General features: G+C 37.9%; 1 protein-coding gene across 7 annotated transcripts in view; it reads left to right on the top strand.

Moving 5' to 3' along the window:
• The window catches only part of LOC122356886 (arginyl-tRNA--protein transferase 1-like), a 37,194-nt gene extending 32,889 nt beyond the window's left edge, over positions 1-4,305 (top strand). For all 7 annotated transcript variants that reach the window (XM_043255967.1, XM_043255968.1, XM_043255972.1 and 4 more), the window contains 2 exons: positions 1,082-1,265; positions 4,133-4,305. In XM_043255967.1, coding sequence (XP_043111902.1) covers positions 1,082-1,265; positions 4,133-4,290 — 342 coding nt within the window. In that variant the 3' untranslated portion in view covers positions 4,291-4,305. The remainder of the gene's footprint in view (positions 1-1,081; positions 1,266-4,132) is intronic.
• Positions 4,306-19,157: the final 14,852 nt, after the last annotated feature.

Genomic DNA, 19,157 nt, shown 5'->3' with positions numbered 1-19,157 from the left:
TCTAGTTGAATATTCTGTTTCTCATTATGGATAAAATTGGGATGTTTCATGATGACTAAAAAGTCGCTCCCTTTCTAGTATGCCCTTTATTTGCCCTTTGCTTTATATATTACAGCTAAGTCAAACCATTTTGATAAACATTTGTACAATTGACCAGCGTTTGTTTTCGGAGCAGCGATTCCGGTCCCAGCTTCAAAGTAGGAGTTGTCGAAATGATATATTCAGTATTAAATTTGTTCATCGGTTGCTAATTGAACAACAGTTGAAAGATGTGAATAGTTTTTATCTGCTAGAATCCATTAAATGAATCAAACTGAATAGACATTTATAATGTAACACAAATTTCCTAATTCAAATAAATACTGCTTGTTTGATCTTTCTCTTTATATCGTTAAAACAAATATGTTGCTGATTCCAAAAATATAAGCAGTACAGCTGTTTCAGCATTGATATTAATCAGAAATGTTTGTGACACTGGACCACAAAACCGTAAGTCACTGGGTATCTTTTAAGCCAAAACTACATTGTTTGGGTCAAAATGATCAATTTCAATGTCAAAAATCATTAGTATATTTTGTAAAGATATTATGTAAATATATATCTTCGGAGATATTTTTGTAAAAAACTTTTTGATTATTAATATGCATTTCTAAGAACGTCTTTTGGACAACTTTAAAGGCAATTCTTCCTTTATTTGTTTATCCTTTTTTTTTTTTGTACCTCGCCAAATTTTGTCCTGTAATAACAATCTATACATCAATGGAAAGCTTTCTAAAGATCATGTAACATTAGACTAGACTAACGATACTGAAATAAACCTTTATTTTAAATGATAAAAATCTTTCACATTTTAAATGATTGTATAAATGTTTTTTATTCTTCTTTTTTCCACTTAAATATCATGTAAGATATATATGCTTGGATTTCTTGCTACTCACTTGCTACTCAGTTCCCAGGAAATTCCTTTCTCTCTCATCCAATGAAAAGAGCCCAAAGCCCACAAACAAAATAAATACATCGTATAGTAATTTCATTTATAATAATGATTATTGTTCTGTCTTTGTCTTTCGCTCTCCTCCAGGCTGAGACCACTCCCGACGGCCCTGATGTGGGCTACGGCTCGTTTCATCAGCAGTATTGGTTGGATGGCAGAATAGTAGCTGTAGGAGTTGTGGACATCCTTCCCCCTCCTGTGTGTCGTCCGTGTACCTGTACTACCACCCCGACTTCTCCTCGCTCTCATTGGGCACCTACTCTGCTCTCAGGTCGGTCAGCCAATCACAAATCGAAACCGAAACTAGTCTGAGCCCGAGCCCTTTGGTTAGCGGCCTAAACCTTTAACCACTAGGCTACACCACCTCCCAACAAAACATTAGCAGCATTAATTCTACAGACGAACAGCACAGAAATCCCCCCTGGCTCTCCTCTCCTAAATAGTGCGCAATCTTGTCTCTTAAATACGCTCTCTCACCCACGGTTACAGGCCTGTCTTTCACGTGTGTCTGAGTATTTCACATGGGCTGCTCACCTGATTAGGTTACACTTTGCAGGAGATGCCAGATGTGTGTGTGTGTGTGTGTGTGTGTGTGTGTGTGTTTTATGCTCATAGTTCTGGGTGTCTGGAGGCCTCGGGAGCCTCATTTCTCACAGACAGGAGAATGAAAAGAAGGCGCGAGTGAGAAGTGGAGATTGTGCCCAGAGCAGCTTGTGTCAGCCAGCAGGGGTCAGTGTCTTTGTGCTGTTGTGTGTCAGTGTGATTGAGTGAGACTGTCTGAGCGCAGGATGTGACACTGTTCAGCAATGTGTCTCCGCGCTGCGCTGGACGGTTAAAATAATGATAAATGGCCAGCAAAGAGTGCTAAACGTGCTGAAAATTAATTGACACGGTCTTTGGGTGAATCCATTGAAAAATGTCATATTTAACCCCTAAAAAAAGCGTCATAAAAGGAAGCATATTTAGCACAAATGATTAATCGCATCCAAAATTAAAGTTTTTGTTTTCATAATAAATTTTAGTCAACTTCGCCCTGTTTTAATTAGTATGTTTAGACATACTTTGTATTAGTTGTTTTAACTACTATGTACTAACATCAATGAATACTTATTGTATTCATATTGTATTGATAAACACTTTTTGCTGCTGTTGATGCTGGGTATTGGTAAGGTTAGGGACAGGTTTGGTGGTATGGGTAGGTTTAAGGATAGGTTAAGGTATAAGGGATGGGTCAATGGTACTTTTAAATGTAATTTTTAAAAAGTACAATGTAAAAACATGTATGTACACATTGTACCAACTGATTAATTGAAATGTAAGTGCTTTGCCACCCCGTATAAAGTGGGACTGTATATTTTTCTTATTAAAATGCATTTATGTAACTTAACCATGTGTATGTTGTATTATTAACAAAACAGCAGTCAATAAACCTCTCCTATAATAGTTAGACACTGTATTATTTGGACGCAGGAAATATGGCCCTCACATCTCCTGCTCTGAATGTGTGCGTGTGCATGTGTGTGTGTGTGTGTGTGTGACATTAATATTAAGCAGACGTCTTGTCCGTGGTGAGCGCTGTGGCATAATTGGCTTGTGTAGGGGTGTCAGAGCTCTGAAGAGGAGATAATGGAGGCTTCAAACTGCTGCCAGAGCCGAGCGGGTGGGGACTGGGGTTCGAGTCGACGAGGGAGGGGGCTGCCCTTTCTTTCTGTCCCTCTTTCTTTCTCCATCTTTTTTGTGAATGGGTTCCACAGCCTCTTCTTATCCGTCTCTCATTCACCGAGAGCCAGGCTTTGTCACCAGGGGATGGGAACCCGGGAACCTGGCAGCGACCGCATGACCTTCCAGCACCTCGCTGTTTGTCGTCGCTCCTTTTCCCTTCGCTATTTTTCTCTTTTATTTTCCTCCACTTTTATTTTGCTTTGGCTTCTCTCTATCTTCCTCTCCTTTTCTTGCAAGAAACCCCCCCTCCCCAGCCCCTCCCTAATTTTTGGGAAGACAGAGAGTGTGAGGTGTACAAAATGCAGAAGAAAGAGCAGGATTTATTTATGGAAAAGAGAAACGTGTTTGTGCAGGAATAAAGGGAACTGAAAAGAGAAAGAGAGCAGGAGCTCATTGATTGCTCGCAGGAGGAAGTATAAATCTCCTCTATTTTTCCTCCTGTTTTTATTTTCTCAGCTCCCTTTTGTTTTTCTCCTCCCTTCCTCTTTTTTTTTCCTGCACTTGCAGATACACATTTTAATGGCTGTTTATGAGGGAAACTGTTGATCTGGTCCATATGCAGCAAGTCTGGTGATGTTTTATCTACTTTAGGCATCATATCCTGATTTACACATCATAATAGTATATTTAGGAACCATTAATAGTGTGTCTCGTGTGTGTGTGTGTGTGTGTGTGTGTGTGTTGTGTGTGTGTGTGTGTGTGTGTGTGTGTGTGTGTGTGTGTGTGTGTGTTTGTGTTTGTGTGTGTGTGTGTGTGTGTGTGTGTGTGTGTGTGTGTGGGTCTGTGTGTGACTCAGGACCATAAAACTAGTCTTAAGTCAAGGGGGTATATATATTTTTGCTCCAAAATCATTAGGAAATTAAGTAAAAATCATAAATACCAGTAAATATATAAAAGTTTACATTTTTGATTAGTAATATGCATGGTGAGAACTTCATTCTATATTTATATTTAGTTATTAAAAAAACCTAAATAAATATAAGTTTTGTTGTCAACTGTCAAGTGGAATATCGCTAAAAAAAAATAAATTATGAGGTCCCTTTAATATTACACATGACAAGACTTGTTTAAGTTTAATCATATATTTTTGATATTTGTCTGTCTTTTCTTGCACAATGATATTGCGTGCCTGCAGAATATATCAAAAGGCTTATGGATTAATTTTATGCTACTTTTTCTTGTTGTTGTAGTTTTTAGAGCATGACAGCACAAATTCCCATTATTTCTAGTTCCATTAAAGTAAAAAAAAAGTAATAAAATATTACATAAATGAAAAGAAAGCTGTTAAACTACATGGATAAACTCTGCAAGAGTAAGTGAATGTCTTATTTTACCAGTCAGTCTAAAAATGTCAAGCAGTGGATATTTGAACCATATGCCTGTAAAGCTTTATTTCTGCTCTGTGTCTCTCTGCAGGGAGATTGCCTTCACCAGGCAGTTGCAGCAGCAGTCGCCCAAACTGTCCTACTACTATCTGGGTTTCTACGTCCATTCATGTCCCAAGATGCGCTATAAGGTACAGTTTGGGTCTGAGATCAACCCACAGCCTTCATTTCAGTTCATCTCTGCACTGATCAATATCTCCTAACTGAACACTGATGTACTGCAGTATCATATTGAACATGCACCCGAAAGAAATCAAAGCTTTTGCCTCATTGCATTGCATTGTAACCTCATAGAGAACCTCCAGAAAAATGCACCTTTATCTTGTGCATCTACCTAAATTGGATGCTTACATCTTCTGGTACAGTTCTGAATTGAAGTTTAAGATAAACCGTGCCTCTTTCAAAACCTTGTTTCCGTAGTAAAACAGCATGCATCAAAACAAGTCATTCCAGCAGATACAAGTATTCACTTAAATCTTTTATATGCATGCGTCCTCTCTACTTCCGGCGCGCAGTGTTTGTGTAAAGAACAGGGTGGCTTTTGTTTTGGAGTTGAAGCAGACACCTGTTAAAGGTGTTAATCGCCTGTGGTCCGCCAGCATCACACCTCTCCGCTCGGGTGCTGCTGGGATCTGTTTCTCTCATTACCGCTCGCAGTGCCTCCGCCGCAGGAAACACCTCTTCCTCCTTCCTTTATTAGACCTGGGAGAATGTACATACAGTATAGGAGGATTAGTGCTAAATTAGTTTTATTTATAGACGATTATTTTTTTCGATTTTCACAAAATATTTTATTTTTATTTATATGTATTTTATTCTATTTTTATTATTGCTTCGGTTTAGCTTTTTTATTATATTTTGAAATATTTAATTTCAATGCTTATTCTAGTTAGTTGTCAAGGCAAACACTTTTAAAAAAAAAACTTTGTTTTTTTAGGTTTTAAGGTTTTAGGTTTAACGCAAACTTAATATTAACACATTCTTTTTATATCGAACCTAAACAAGTGTATTTATTTAGTGTTTATTTTTTAGATGACAATAACTGGAGAGGAGTGAGGAAATACGTTCCTCGTCTTTCTGGTTGGATTTGTATTTAAAACTAATCTAAAATGACCTACAAGAGGTGCATGAGCAACAACTCGTGTTTAACAACTCGTACAGTAGTTGCACACTTTCATTTTTTTTCTTCCCTCTTATTTTTGAGGACTTGCATCGGTGATAAAACTTCACTTAAAGTGGATTGGCAGCAACTAGCATTTTTAAGCGTCTTAATTACATGCCACACATTTTGTGGTAATCAATGGTATCTATTTGTTTTTATTAGGTTTTAGGTCTTTAATACATTTGTTTGTATTAATGTTAAATCATTTCTTATTATACGTCTTATTTATAAAACACATTATTTAATATTTATTATGTTCTAAATCCAACACGCATATTTAAGTTCACTTACCAGGTCATGTTTGTTTTTCAGTTACATAATGTTAGCATTGCCAACCCCAGGTTATATGGCAACGCTAAATGTTCCTAGATTTAGCTGGAACACTTGGATTATTTTAAAACTACTCCAAAATGTGGAAAGCTAATATATTTGACTTGCGGTGAACTCGGCATCAGACCGACCTGCAAAATTCATCAGCGCTATCTCAGCATCGCAATCGCATGCCTGCTTTTCAGCCCTTAAGCCTCATGATGCGGACAGGCCGCGGAAAATGTGGAGATATGCTTCCAGATTTGGCTCTGCTGTGCAGCTTATTGCGTTTCTGACACCGCTAGCTGTTCCCGCGACGTGTTCCACAGCCTCGCACTTGGCCTGCGGTTGGTTTTCGGGCGAACAAGGCCTTGCATCCGTGTTGGAGCTGGGCCGCGGGACGACGGTAAAGCGGTCCCTCGGGAACTCGGTGTAAGTGCTTGCGCAGGTGTGGACGAGGGAGACGCTGGGCGGCCGAACAGCTGATTCATATACGATGGACGGAGATGGTGAGAGAGAACAAGAATGTAAATAAAAGTGACGGACCGGCCCAGAGCCGACGGCGAGGACGAGGGAACACGCGCGGCTGTCGAAGCTATTAGCGGTTGAGGAGGAGGTCAGAGCTACTGTAGTTCACGGCGTCACCTGATAGTGTTATCGGAAAGTTAGACGGCCCTAATCTTTATTCTAACATTCCTCTGCTTAAAGGAATAGTGCACAAGTCTGTCATTTACCCATCTCATTCATGCTTATGTTTGTTTAGGCACACCTCAAGACATACAGCACCAAGTTTCTAGTCATCATTAAAACCTGGCATGATGTGTCTTGAATTTGAGATTTCAGAGCAATTTTTCTCTTGTTTCTGCACGGGTTATTATATGTCTTCATGGTATAGCAAACAAGTCATATTTTATTTGTTTATTTATTTAAAATTTTGGATCTTGATGGACCGTTTCACATTATGGGACACACAGAAAAATTTTGGGACTTTTTAACATCGTTTCTATGAAAGAATGAAAGGTTTGCATTGCGTTTTTGTGTCAAGCTAAAAATATGTATTCAGTTGCGCTGTGGCGCCTTAAATGAACCCTCTGAGCACACTTCAGGGTCAGAAGGGACCAAAGTGCTTTCAAGCGATCAATCACATCCAAAATAAAGGTTTTTGTGTACAAACTTTTATTTTGTATGCAATTAATTGACAGCACCATTTACCATAGAACATCGGCCAAATCTAGTTTGTTTAATAATATTTTTGGTTTATTATTATTTAGAATTTTTTGTTTAGGTTTTTTGATACTATGCTATATTTATAAGCACGCCTATTAGCTATATTTCTTTCACAAATGTTTTCTTTCTGGATTTCCTATTCATTTCCTGTGTTTTAAAACATGAAAGTATCAGCTGTTAGTATTAATTGTTTGACACGTGTCTGAATTATTATCCCAATTTTTTTTTACGTAGCTAATGCCACAAAAGTGACCGAATTTCACCCCATTGTAAAGAAATTTAGCATTTGAAATTAATTTCCGTGGTCGTTTTTGACCATGAGGATACTTTTGTTTTTTCGCCCCTTTAACATTATTCATATTTCAATTTTTTCCTCCATTTGCTAATGCACGAAAGCCACCGAATGTCATCTCGTTACAAAGAAGCAAAAAAATTAAAATCTGTAGATACCCAGAGTGTTAACATTACATTTATACTGTTTATTATGCCTTTTAAAAGCTTGATAATTTGTTTCTAGAAATACCTAACCTATATGTTCAGTATAGGCAAGTAATTTCATTATTTGTCTAATAATTAATAGTATTCGCTCAAAGATAATATATATTTAAGAGCTACACAAACGGCACGTTCAGTAGAATGATCCGCTGTCTTTTATTTTCAATTTTCATGTCAGTGCTGCACTCTATTAGAAACCATGAAAGCTTCGAGCATCTCTGCAATGCGTCAGTGAGCATGAAGCCGCTGGGTATCTTAATTCACTTTCTCTGCACTGCAGTACGGTGTTGGTAGACTGAAACTTTCAACCTCAGGCTGTATCTGCAGTCCTGGAAGTTGTTTGTGCGCCTGTCTTTGTTGAGCTCTCCGTGGAGCCGGTTTCTGCAGAGCTGTGCGTGTGGAATAGTGAATAGAGCTCGGTCGGAGCTGTATGGGTAATCTTTCACATCAGAGGATGAGTGCCACTCACCCCTCTCATTCACCTCCAGAGATTAGTCTGGGGTTAGAAGGTTGTCCGTTTCTCACCTACATCCAGAACCTGCCTTTTTTTTAAATCAAGTATTTCAAATAAAAAATCAACTCACAAAAAGTCGTTCCGAAGCCTTATTGCCCTTTTCAGTGCAACGAGGTCTGAAGCGTTCAAGCTTTGAAAAGGACACAAAAGTATCATACGAACCAGCTTTCTGTGAGAAACAGACTTTGTTTGTATGAATCCTGAACATTGCAATGCATTTCACATATGCTTTTTTACATGCTTTAGATCTACACCACTATTTTCAGTCTGACTGAAAGTTTATTTTGAAAAAAAAAACTTAAGGCGCCGCACAATAGTATTTGGGTTTGATTAAGCCATCTGATTATCAAATGGATTATTTGGTGCACGTAGACGTAGAGAGTGACAAACAAATCAATCAGATTCTTAAATGAATCCTTGAACGAACAATAGATTGATTCATTTACAAGATTCTAAAGAGTGAATGCTCGTGATTATTCCCATAAAGTGTCTTAAATTTGGATCTGTTTCTCTGATCTTTTGATCGTGCGACAAGTTACGCAAACTGCTTTTATGATGTTTTTGCATCTTTTTGAAGCTTAAAAGCCCTAGTCACGATTAATTACAATTGCAAAAGAGCATGGAAAATCTCTTTTTGTATTTTGTGGAGGGGTTTGGAAAGACACGAGGGAGAGTAAACAATGAGAGAATTTTCCCTATTCCTTTAACATGAAGGCATATGGTATTATTGTGGCTGTCCTGGAATGTCTTGTTGAAATCCATCCGAGTGTGTTGTTTCAGAATGACCCCTGCACCTCCGCTAAGAGCTCAGCACCCGCTGTGTCTGCTCAGAGCCCTGAGAGCTCTCATGCTCCGTGCTGCTTAGAGCTCATTTCCATCGCATTAGGCCGGGGAACACTGTGTACCTCCACTGTGTCTATTGGCAAAGCACGCCAACTGCGTGCGGAGTTTACATTATGTGCTGGAGTCCACGCGTGTTTACGTGTCAAAGGGATATAGGGACACGCAGATTTATTTGAACCTCAAACTTACTCTGCACAAGTACAGTAATACGAGAAAGTTTCTAGCTGCACATGTTGGTGGCGTGTTCCAAAATGTCATTATATGACAGAAAAAATAATACCTTCATAATACCAAGTCTTGAGGTTATTATAGGTATAGGTTTTTGACTTAATAAAATTTTTTAAGCTATTTTAGCTTTTAGTTGGCAGCACAGAGATGCAGATTTCTCACACTACTGTTAAAAAGTATGGGTTTGGTAAGATTTTTTTATTTTTAATTAAAAGTCTCACTCAGACTGAATTTAGTTGATTAAAAATGCAGTAAAAAAATGTAAATGGTATAGAATTTTTTTTTTATTGTATTGTAAAGTAATTTATTTCTGTGATGCAGCATGATTATTCCAGTATTCAGTGTCACATGATCAGCATATTAGAAATATTCTAATATGTTGATTTACTGCTGAAGAAACATTTCTTATCAATTGTTCTGATTATCATGCTGTTCATATATTTATGAAAAAAAAAAAAAAAAAAAAAAAAAAAAAATATATATATATATATATATATATATATATATATATATATATATATATATATATATATATATATATATATATATATATATATAAAATAAAAAAATTATTATTAATGAATTAATTTATTAAACTTAGTGACCCCAAACATTTGAATTTTTCATGTTAGGTTTGTAAAATAAATATGCTTTTGTTATACGAATATATTATTTAGTTGTTGTGGAAGAAGCACTGAGCAGACTGTAAACAACAACCAGACACAATGCCAAGAGCTTTAACTGGCCTCTATTTAAACTTGACCGGTCACAAAGGCAGTGGTTGGAGTCCCTTGAGAGGCAGTGCCCAGTGCCAGCCAGCTCCATTCCTCTTACTGCAGTCGAGCCAGACCGCCGTCCAGTTCCAGACGTGACTTCCTGGCCCTGCCGGCTCCATTCTGCGCCTCAGCCTCTGATGGCTGTTTGGCCTCGACTGTGCCCGAGCTTTCAAGCTTCTCAATGTGTCTAATGGGGTGGAATGAGCAGGTCTGTGGGTTCTGGCGAGAGCCGTGTCCCCCTCCACCCTCCCTACACCTGCCTCCCGCTCCATCCACCAGGTGTTTCCCAAAGCTTCCTGTGAATTCCACATCCAGGCCAAAGGAAACAAGCGTCTGAGCACTGCATTGGGGTCGTCTTTTGTACATGCGTTTGTGTATGGCCGCCTGGTCATCTGGAGAGCCTTTTCATTAGTCTTAAGAGCCGCTTGCTGCTAAGTTAATGTTAGAAACCTGTGGAATTTCAGTGGGTTAAATGGATAATGCTTGCACTGTGCTCAGGCCAACCTTGATGCAAATGTGCCACTGTTAAGCATGCTTAAGAATTACTAATATATTCAGTGAGCCTTATGTATCTCTTAAAGCATGAGTGTTTTTTTTAACTCAGACTCTATGAAAAGACCCTGTTTGTCAGGTTTGTTTCTTACAGCAATGTATGGAGTTGCTATTTCAGAGAAAGTCCCTCTAGTGTAGTCAAGAGGGATTACGCTTCTACTGTAACACTCTTCTTTGGTTGACTGTAACCTCTCATCCGTTCATCTGGGACAAGTGTATTAAATAGACGACATCTGTTCATGTTTTCCATTTGTTATATTTAACTGTAATTCTTAGAAATGCGTTTGACTTTTTGTCAGGGCCCAGTCCCCTTTTCCCTGCTTTTATGGGGCCTTGTAATGTTGCACAACATTTTATTTATTGTTGTTTTCTTTATATTTTAAGACCAAGAATGTTCCCAAGTGTCTGTTTTCGTTTCTGTTTCGTTTTTTTTTTTTTTTTTGTGTTTAATTCTTTGATGTCAAACAAAGTTCAATGATGTAGTTTGAGTACATTGTTTTGGACCAGAGAAAGTGAAAATGATTTTCTACACGAACATTCAAAGGTTTGTTCTTTCTAAACTTACTATCAATAAAAAACATAAAAATAATTACACACAAATATTAAGCAGCTCAAATGTTTTCAGTAATATATATATATATATATATATATATATATATATATATATATATATATATATATATATATATATATATATATATATATAGCTGAAAACATTTGATATATATATAATATATATATAAATAATGTGTATGTGTGTATATATATATATATATATATGTGTGTGTGTGTGTGTGTAATTGCATTTTAACATGTATTGAAAAAATTACTATTTTTACTACATATTAATATCAAAAACATGAAAAATTACTGATCCTAAACTTTTAAACTGTAACGTGCCTTTTAGTGTCATGATGCTAAAAAGACTTTTTTGTTTTTCCCACTGGATACATGACCAAGTGAAGATTGCTTTTGTGAATCAGGGCCCCACTGTCAGGAAAATTGAAAAAGTTTACACTTTTAGCTCTTAAAAATTGTCAATAATTAAAAATTTTTTTTTGATTTGCTCAGCTCTTAAATATTGTGCCTTTTCGCTTTGTCCATCTTTCACTGAATCTATCCAGAAGTCATGACAAATTCAGCGATCAAAAGCAGTGGGGACCCTGGAGATGTGTGGAGTACATGTGGCGTTTGGAGCCGGTGCAGAGAAGCACAAAGCACCCTTCTCATCTAATCTCTACATCTCTATAATAGAGTCCTCATCCTGTTTCTGTATCTCTCTCTCTCTCTCTCTCTGCTGTTGTATAAATCCTCAGGAATGCAGAGGCAGGTGGGAACAAGTGCGTTTCTTGCTCGTTGCCTCTAGTCTTTGCTTGTTCTTGCGTACATGCTCACACTTTCATCTGTGTTTATTTTTGTCAACCCATTAAAGTGATTAAACCAACCCGAAACTCCATTGAGGTGCCTACTGAAAGCATTTGAGTTCGAATGCTTCTATGATGCTCCAAAAATGCTGCCTAGGTAGGCCACTTACTAGGCTTTGAGGCACAGTCTAAGCACGATCTACTTTTTCTTCAGCGCAAGTCTTTGTTTTCCCCTGGATCCTTGCAGGACCCAACCCATCTCATTCAACTTTCATCAAGTAAACGGACTTCAAACCCTCGCTCCTTTCTTTACCGCTCTTCTGCGCCCGTCTCACGCCGGCATGAAGCGCTCAATGAAACGATAGGAAATGAGGGCCTGAAATGAAAGAAAGTGGTCTGAGAGAAAGATAAACAATTACCACACATTTAGTTTGGCATGTTCTGCCCTTTTTTCCCCCTTCATCAAAGCGCTTTGAAGCGCGCGCTCGGTTCTGCAGCGTAATCTTTCGCTTGTTTTTCTTTCATTAATAAGCTACGCCCCGTGGAACTGTCAGTTAGGCGTTTAAATGCGGTCTGCACTTTCGTTACGTGCTGTTGAGATCGGGCTCGTGATTGCGGTGCGTGTCAGGACAGGAAAAAGACGGTAGGCGAAATCTCCATAAGCTTTGAGCAAGTGAGAGCTTGTTAGCGAGGGGAATGAAATGTCAAATTCATGATCTACAGTATGGTGTTTTTGCTCTTGGTCAGTTCACCCGAACACGTTATTTTGTTGTTGTTATAAAGGCACGCGTTCGAAGAGGGTCTGTTTTTCGTTTGCAGGTGAAGCGAACTTGGCTGAATGTGTCTTTAAAATGGCTGTTCGTGAACTCTGATCGCCTCTTTGCTCATTATAGTTTAAAAAGCTGTGCCGAATCACCTCGAGTACCGTTTTTAACTCTCTCACTTCTTCAGTAACGCCACGAGTCCAGCGCCCTCCTCTTCGCCTGATTTTCACCCTTCCCGAGTCCCCATTGGCTGCCAACCTGACAGAAGTTTTTGATTTGGTTAAATTGAGACCACCAACAGCGAGCCGTATCAGGGGTAAAGTTTGTTTGAATTGGGGTTTGTTTCTCCTCTTTTCTCTCTCCCTTCTGTACGGTGTAAGTTTTGACATGAGCCGAAGCCAGCACGAGAGCCTTGTTTCAATTAGTAAAAAATACTCCTCGCCTAGCAAACCTTTTCTGTCTGTGTCGATTTTTGTGGTGGTGCAGTATTTTACTTTTTAGATTGTGTTTTTGCATTTTTTTTGCGCATGCGTCGAGTAAACAGTGCGCTTTAAAACGTTTCATCTAGCATACACTACCGTTAAGAATCTGATTACGTAAACTCTTTTTGAAAGAAATGCACGCTTTCATTGAGCAAGGGTGCCGCGTTACAAAAGGTGCCGGTTTCAAATAAATGCCGCTCTTTTGAACTTTTCGAGTCCTGAAAGAATCAGTGTTTTTCGCAAAAAAATAGGAAGCAGTACAACTGCCTTCAACATTATTAATAATAAGAAATGTTAGAATGATTTCCGAAGGATCATGTGAAACTAAAAATTGAAGTATCGATGCTGACAGTTCAGGGTTTTTTAAAATAAAGTTAATAAATTATTTTAATCAGTGTATATTTTTACAGTGTTTTTTAATCTGTACAGAAATAATCTGCCACTGGGGTGGTACCTTTTAAAAAGGTACCTATTGCTCCTGTTAGATCCAAATATGTACACTAATACTAACGTGTACTAAATACTAATATGTACTTTTAAGGTACCAAATGGACAAACATGTCCCTTTGAAAAGGCCCCTTAAAAGATTTTTGATACTTCACACTGCCAAGATTGGCCAGACTAGAGATGGAACAATGTGGTCGACTAGTTTACTCTTTGAGTTACTTAAAGTTTTGTCCTGCACCCCAGCAAGTATAAAGAAGTTCACAGTGAAGGTGCACCATTTTTGACTTCCCTTAAGGCTTCTTAAGCATATCGCACAAGGCTAGAGTAACATGAATAATGTTGTTTTAGTTACTAAAATATTTACAAGGGTTTAATATATTTCTCTTTTTTTTAGCTCACTTTGACAGTGTTTTCTTTTCGAACCCACCCAGCTTTGAATATTATTTTATAGTAATATAAAACCAGTGCAGTGCACAATAAGCCTTGTTTATGTTTTGGTGGGAGCGTGTGTGACACGAATTCATCAGTAGCAGGCCTTTGTCTGGTTTGTGTGTCTGCGATGCGGGTCGATGAGACGGTTGAGAGTTAACATAATGCATTACGGCACCGGAAAGACATTAAAATGCACATCGCATTTGCTGAAATTGACTTATTTGGGATGGCAGTAGGGAAGTGATTGTGTTTTCTCAGATAATTGAAACAAGCCTGACTGCAGATATATTGTGCATCCCTAAATAATAAATAACCCACACTGATGATATCGGTTAAGCGTGTTGACACAGTGTGGTAATAAAGGCGACGTGTTTTATGTGTTTACATTGAGGCCCTGGTTCAGCGCACTTACCTCTGCCCCCATCACCAGCGCTGACATCCAGGGTCAGAGTTCAGAGGTCAGGTCAGACGATTTAGTCTCGGCAGTGAAAGAGAGAAACGATAGATGGAGGGGGGAAGGAGGCTCGGCGAGGGAGGTGTGAAGGTCACAGGGCTGGAAAATGAGAGTTTAGATCTGATGTCAGGGTGAAAATAGCCAGAGCGGCCCAGCTGCCAGCGCAGTGTGTTTGCCTTGCCATTAACTCGCCCTCGGTTTATTTTTTCTGAGCCTTGGATTCAGCCACTTTGTCTGAAGCACCATTGATATATAGAGGATGAAATAAAGAGCTTAACCAAACTTACTGACTGTGTTGAGAAATAAAATAAAAAAGGGAGTAGATGTGTTTTATAAAACATGCTATTATCACTATCTGATGTAGTTTTTTTTTTTTTTTGAGATTTGTGTATGTATTCAGAATCCATAAGGTTGATCAAACATGGTATTATATATATATAATGTTTCAATTCACAATTCAGTTTTATTTACATTTAATGATTTAGTATAGTTTTATCTAAAAAAAAACCTTGAGGACAATAGAAGTATTCAAACAGTAAGCCATTTCTATAAATGCGGTTCTTTGCAAAAATTATAAAAAAAAAAAAAAAAGAAAAATAATATGAAGCAGCATGACTGTTTTCAGCATTGCTAATAATAATAAATGGTTCTCTAAATTTTAAACTTGCATTGAAAAAAAAAAAGATAAATTATTATAAAAATGTACTGAAATGTAATAATATTTTACTAAATTATAGTTTTTGTTCAAATAAATACATTCAGATAAATGTAATTATTATTTATTTTTTATTTTTACTTTTTTGGTTTTGTATTGTTAGGTTTAAACCCTAACAACTCACATACTGTAAATATGCAGTATATTTTACCTCCAAATTCCTGGCAGATCGTAAACTTTCTTGCGTTTGTGTTTCTTTCTTTGCGAATGTGGTGCTTTATTTTGGGCGTTCCTCTAGTAAGCCTGATCAGAGATGTCTGGAGTGAAAAGCACTTAAGGAAGGTGAGTGTTAAGGCCGTAAGACCGCAGCGCTTAAGCCACCCGCCAATAAACGCCAGGAGAGATAGAGAAATAAAAGAGGCTTGGGAGGCTGCGCCTGTAAAACGCTGCCCTGCTGAAACGTGAGCCTGTAAAAATATTTTCCCATCATTAAGCTGTCATCCACGAAGCCCTGATACACAGCCCGGCCAGGCACTACAAGTGAGCGCGTATTTGTGTGTGTATGTCTGAGGAGGCATTAGTTAGCAGTCGGGACGCAGTGTTTATTTGAATTCTGTCCTGTGGTAATGTGTCGAGCGAGGCGTAAACGACTTCGCCCAACTTTGTGTGTTTAAACTGCAGGTTTGTGTAAATATCAGAGTTTTGAATGCGGTTCGATGCTCTCCTGAGGACCGCCCGCGTGGTACTCTGTATGCATGCCGTGAGTTTAGTACGTAAGGAGAGGGAGGGCTTTTTATTTACACACGTCTGTCAGAGAGCACCTCTACTCTGCTCATTTACAAAGCCCTGTCCGACCGCTGTTTGTGCGCGAGTGTGTTTACACGTGTCATTCAGCGACGTCTGCCCTGATGTCAGCTCTAACAGGGCGGTCTTGCCATCTGTGTGCCGTTTGTGAACGCCAGAGAGAAAGTTGAGATGAGGCAGATATAGAGACTAGAGGGTCAGTTTAAGGGAAAATGAAAGGGTTCTCTTTGTACTGGCCGTTTAACTGACCTAAAGGGCAACTTTGGCTCTTAGTCCAGGTCAGCACCCCCTCTCCCGCTAGGTAGATCTTACAAACTAAATCAGTACAGAGATTTTTGCAGTCCAGTCTGAATGCTAGCATCACCCTGGTTCCCTACAAAAAGACAATAGAATATTTCCATTGGTTTTGAATTATTGTAGGAAATAAGTTCTGTGACCAACTAAGGTTTATGATTCCTACAAGCTTTGGTAATCAAGATCATCTTCACAATAACTCTTCTAATAGTTAAGCATCCTGTGTTGCAAAGTTTAAGGTAGACTATTTTAGAAGAGCACTTGGCTTTGAAAATGTCTACACTTTTAAAAATACAATAGCCAAAATGTTTTTTTTTTTGGTTAGAGTTAAGAACATTTGAATAATCTGAAGAACACTTTTCCTCTACAAAGAACGTTTTGGTCCAGTGCATGGATGCCAATAGGAAACCTTTATTTTTAATACTGTAGTGAGTTGTGATGTTTAACGTCCATGGCAACCTTCATAGTCCCATTAAGCCACTTGTTCGCCTTTTTCAAGACACATAAAAACTTAAAATACATCAGCAATTCAGTGAGTTTTAGGTTGTAGAATAAAATGTGCATTTAACCAAAAACACATTCAGAAAACTCATCGACTTCAAGACTTTGGAACCAGTGAAAAATGCAAATTGTTTCTGGGTTTTAGGACTCATTTTCACAGCACTATACTCTCTAGTGGTAAATATTGGCACGTTATGACTGGAACATTCCCTATGATTCTAGCTCGCAAAATTTTCTCACATTATGTTCTGAAGTTTCTAAAACATGCAAGTGCGTGTTGCTTTCTCAATGCACTAAATCACTGACGTGTTTCAAACATATACTTAGTAGTACTTAGTAGTAATAAGGCGTGCATTAATTGCAAAGACATATGAAAGCAACTCTATCGCCCCCTTTGACTGTAAAGCAAAACCACAGATCTCTGTTTGCGTGGTTGCGTGGATTGTGTTTCTGGTCACAGCGTTCGACACCTGATCCAAATTCCGCCTATTTGTGCCTCCATTTCATCTGTACTCGTCAACAGTGTGTGTAACCTTCGATTTAAACAATAGGCACAACATGGCAACCGTGTTTGCTCTTTGTGTGTGTCTCAAAGCCTAGATAAGATAGCAGTGGGTAAAAGCAAGTGCGCACTTGTGTCTGTCAATGCACAGACCTGTCCTTTTGCCTGTGTATGTTTGCCGTTATGTCAGAAGGGATAGGTCGGGCATTGTTCGGGGCTATGTGGAGCAGTAGGGAATGTGGACAGCATGGTAAATGTTTAGACAGGTAGCAGCCGGAATTCATGACTTCAGTGCACACAATTATATGTTTTACTATGTGTACCACTGTTACTATTGCTCTACTTGGGGTTAGAGGTTTATACACGCAGCATAGCATGTGTGTCTTTGACTTTTGCATGGTCTGATACCACTCACGTTTTCTTCAGAAAGTCTAAATATCTAGTTTCTCTCACAGTCATTTCAGCCTGTAGGTGCCTATGAGAACTTCTAAAAAATGAAATGGACCTCTGCAGAGGAAATAGGCCCCAGATGTGCATGAAATCATAGTGAATGGTGAAAAGCCGACATCCCTCCCTATTTAGACCCCCGGCTCGCGTTTGGGAGGGTTTGGGTTCCCTTCGTGGCCCATGATGGCCTTTAGGACCCAGATTGTGGTTAGGATCTGGATCTGAGCGTTCAGCTACAGCGACAGTGGCGCGTTCCACAGATTTAGAAAAGAAAGGCTAATTGTTCTACAGTTACAAAATTTGCAAGCAGCCCATTCAAATTTTTGTGTGCGATTTGACTAGAATTCAATCTTTAATAATATTTAACATTTTTAGCATAGAAAGTAGCATAACAGACGTAGAAAAGCAGTTAGAGCAGACTAACCTCACCATTTTTGCATGGTGCTCTGCAGGTCGTAGTTGACATTAAGGTGAAGATTGCTCTCCCAGATCAGCTTGTGTAGACATCTTCACTCCCCGCAGCGAGAGCTGAGGTGTTGTCTTTCACAGAGATTCCTAGCCAGGAGTGAAGTCGAGGATTTATGCCCCTGATTAATTGCTTTTCTAATAAATCTCAGGTATGAACCCTGCAGCGCCCCAGCCACAGGGGTGGAGATTTTAGAGCAAGTGAAAATAAAAGCGTTTCTTGGGACTTGACTTTGCGTCTCATATAAAACATATGACTGACATTAAATTACAATTAATGTTTTCAGTTCATATAATATCTTTTGAGCATTCTACCTGTATAGGACATTAACCTGAAGATAAAAATATGGACTACACAAATAGCCAATCATTTTTTTAATGATTGGTTAAACTCCATACTTTTAGTTTAAATGTTTTTTCTTTTTACTTTAAATGCATTTTAAAGACAAACATTTTGTAGCTTTTCTATGAATGCTGTCGAATAATAACCAGACTTTCAGAATATGTTTTATATATGTTTTGCCTGTGACACACGTTTATTAACTAGTTGAACATTATACTTTAGGTTATTTTAATTATTTAATGAATTAAAACAATCCATTCTGCATCCGTTTGCTTTCTCAATTATAAAATCAAATACAAATTTGGGTCACATTTTATTTTGGGACCAGTTCTGACTATTAACTGATTATTAACTAAATTTTTGCCTCAATGAACTCCTAATTTGCTGTTAGTAAGGTTTTTAAGCGATCTAAAAATATGGTCTTACATATGAACAATGCCGATACATATAAATGTAAATATCGGGTATCGCACAAAGTGAAAAATTATGCCGACATGTCTAGCTAGTAAAAATGTATTACATTAATTACAATTCTAATTATTTTAAAAGTAGCATACACATTTATATATTATACATATTATATAACATTTAATGAAGCACTAATTGATGTCTTAAAGTCAAATCACAAACATGACACTTTTAAATTAAATATTTTATAACAGTTTTTATTTTTTTGCTTAAGACCATCTACAAATGTGAAATCTCAAAATAAAATACAAGCAATTTATATATAGTTTATTCATAGTTATTTTCTAAAGCTTTAATGTACTGTCAAAAAACTACATTATTGTTTATTTCATTCTAACAAATAAGTTAATAACTAACCAAAATAATTTTTTTATGCCTGTAATTTCTGCAGGAGAGATTAGTGTTGTTTCCAGGGTAAAAGGAAATATCGGTATCGCCAAAATGAGTAAAATCGACAAAATCCAATACTGTCTATCCCCAATTGTAATATACAGTAAAAATGGATCAACGACTTCTAATGTGCGAAAA

The sequence above is a fragment of the Puntigrus tetrazona genome, chromosome 13 (assembly GCF_018831695.1).
Source record: "Puntigrus tetrazona isolate hp1 chromosome 13, ASM1883169v1, whole genome shotgun sequence".
Classification (NCBI taxonomy): domain Eukaryota; kingdom Metazoa; phylum Chordata; class Actinopteri; order Cypriniformes; family Cyprinidae; genus Puntigrus; species Puntigrus tetrazona.
Note: the sequence above shows the minus strand (reverse complement) of the source record. Positions and strands in the feature narration are given on the sequence as shown.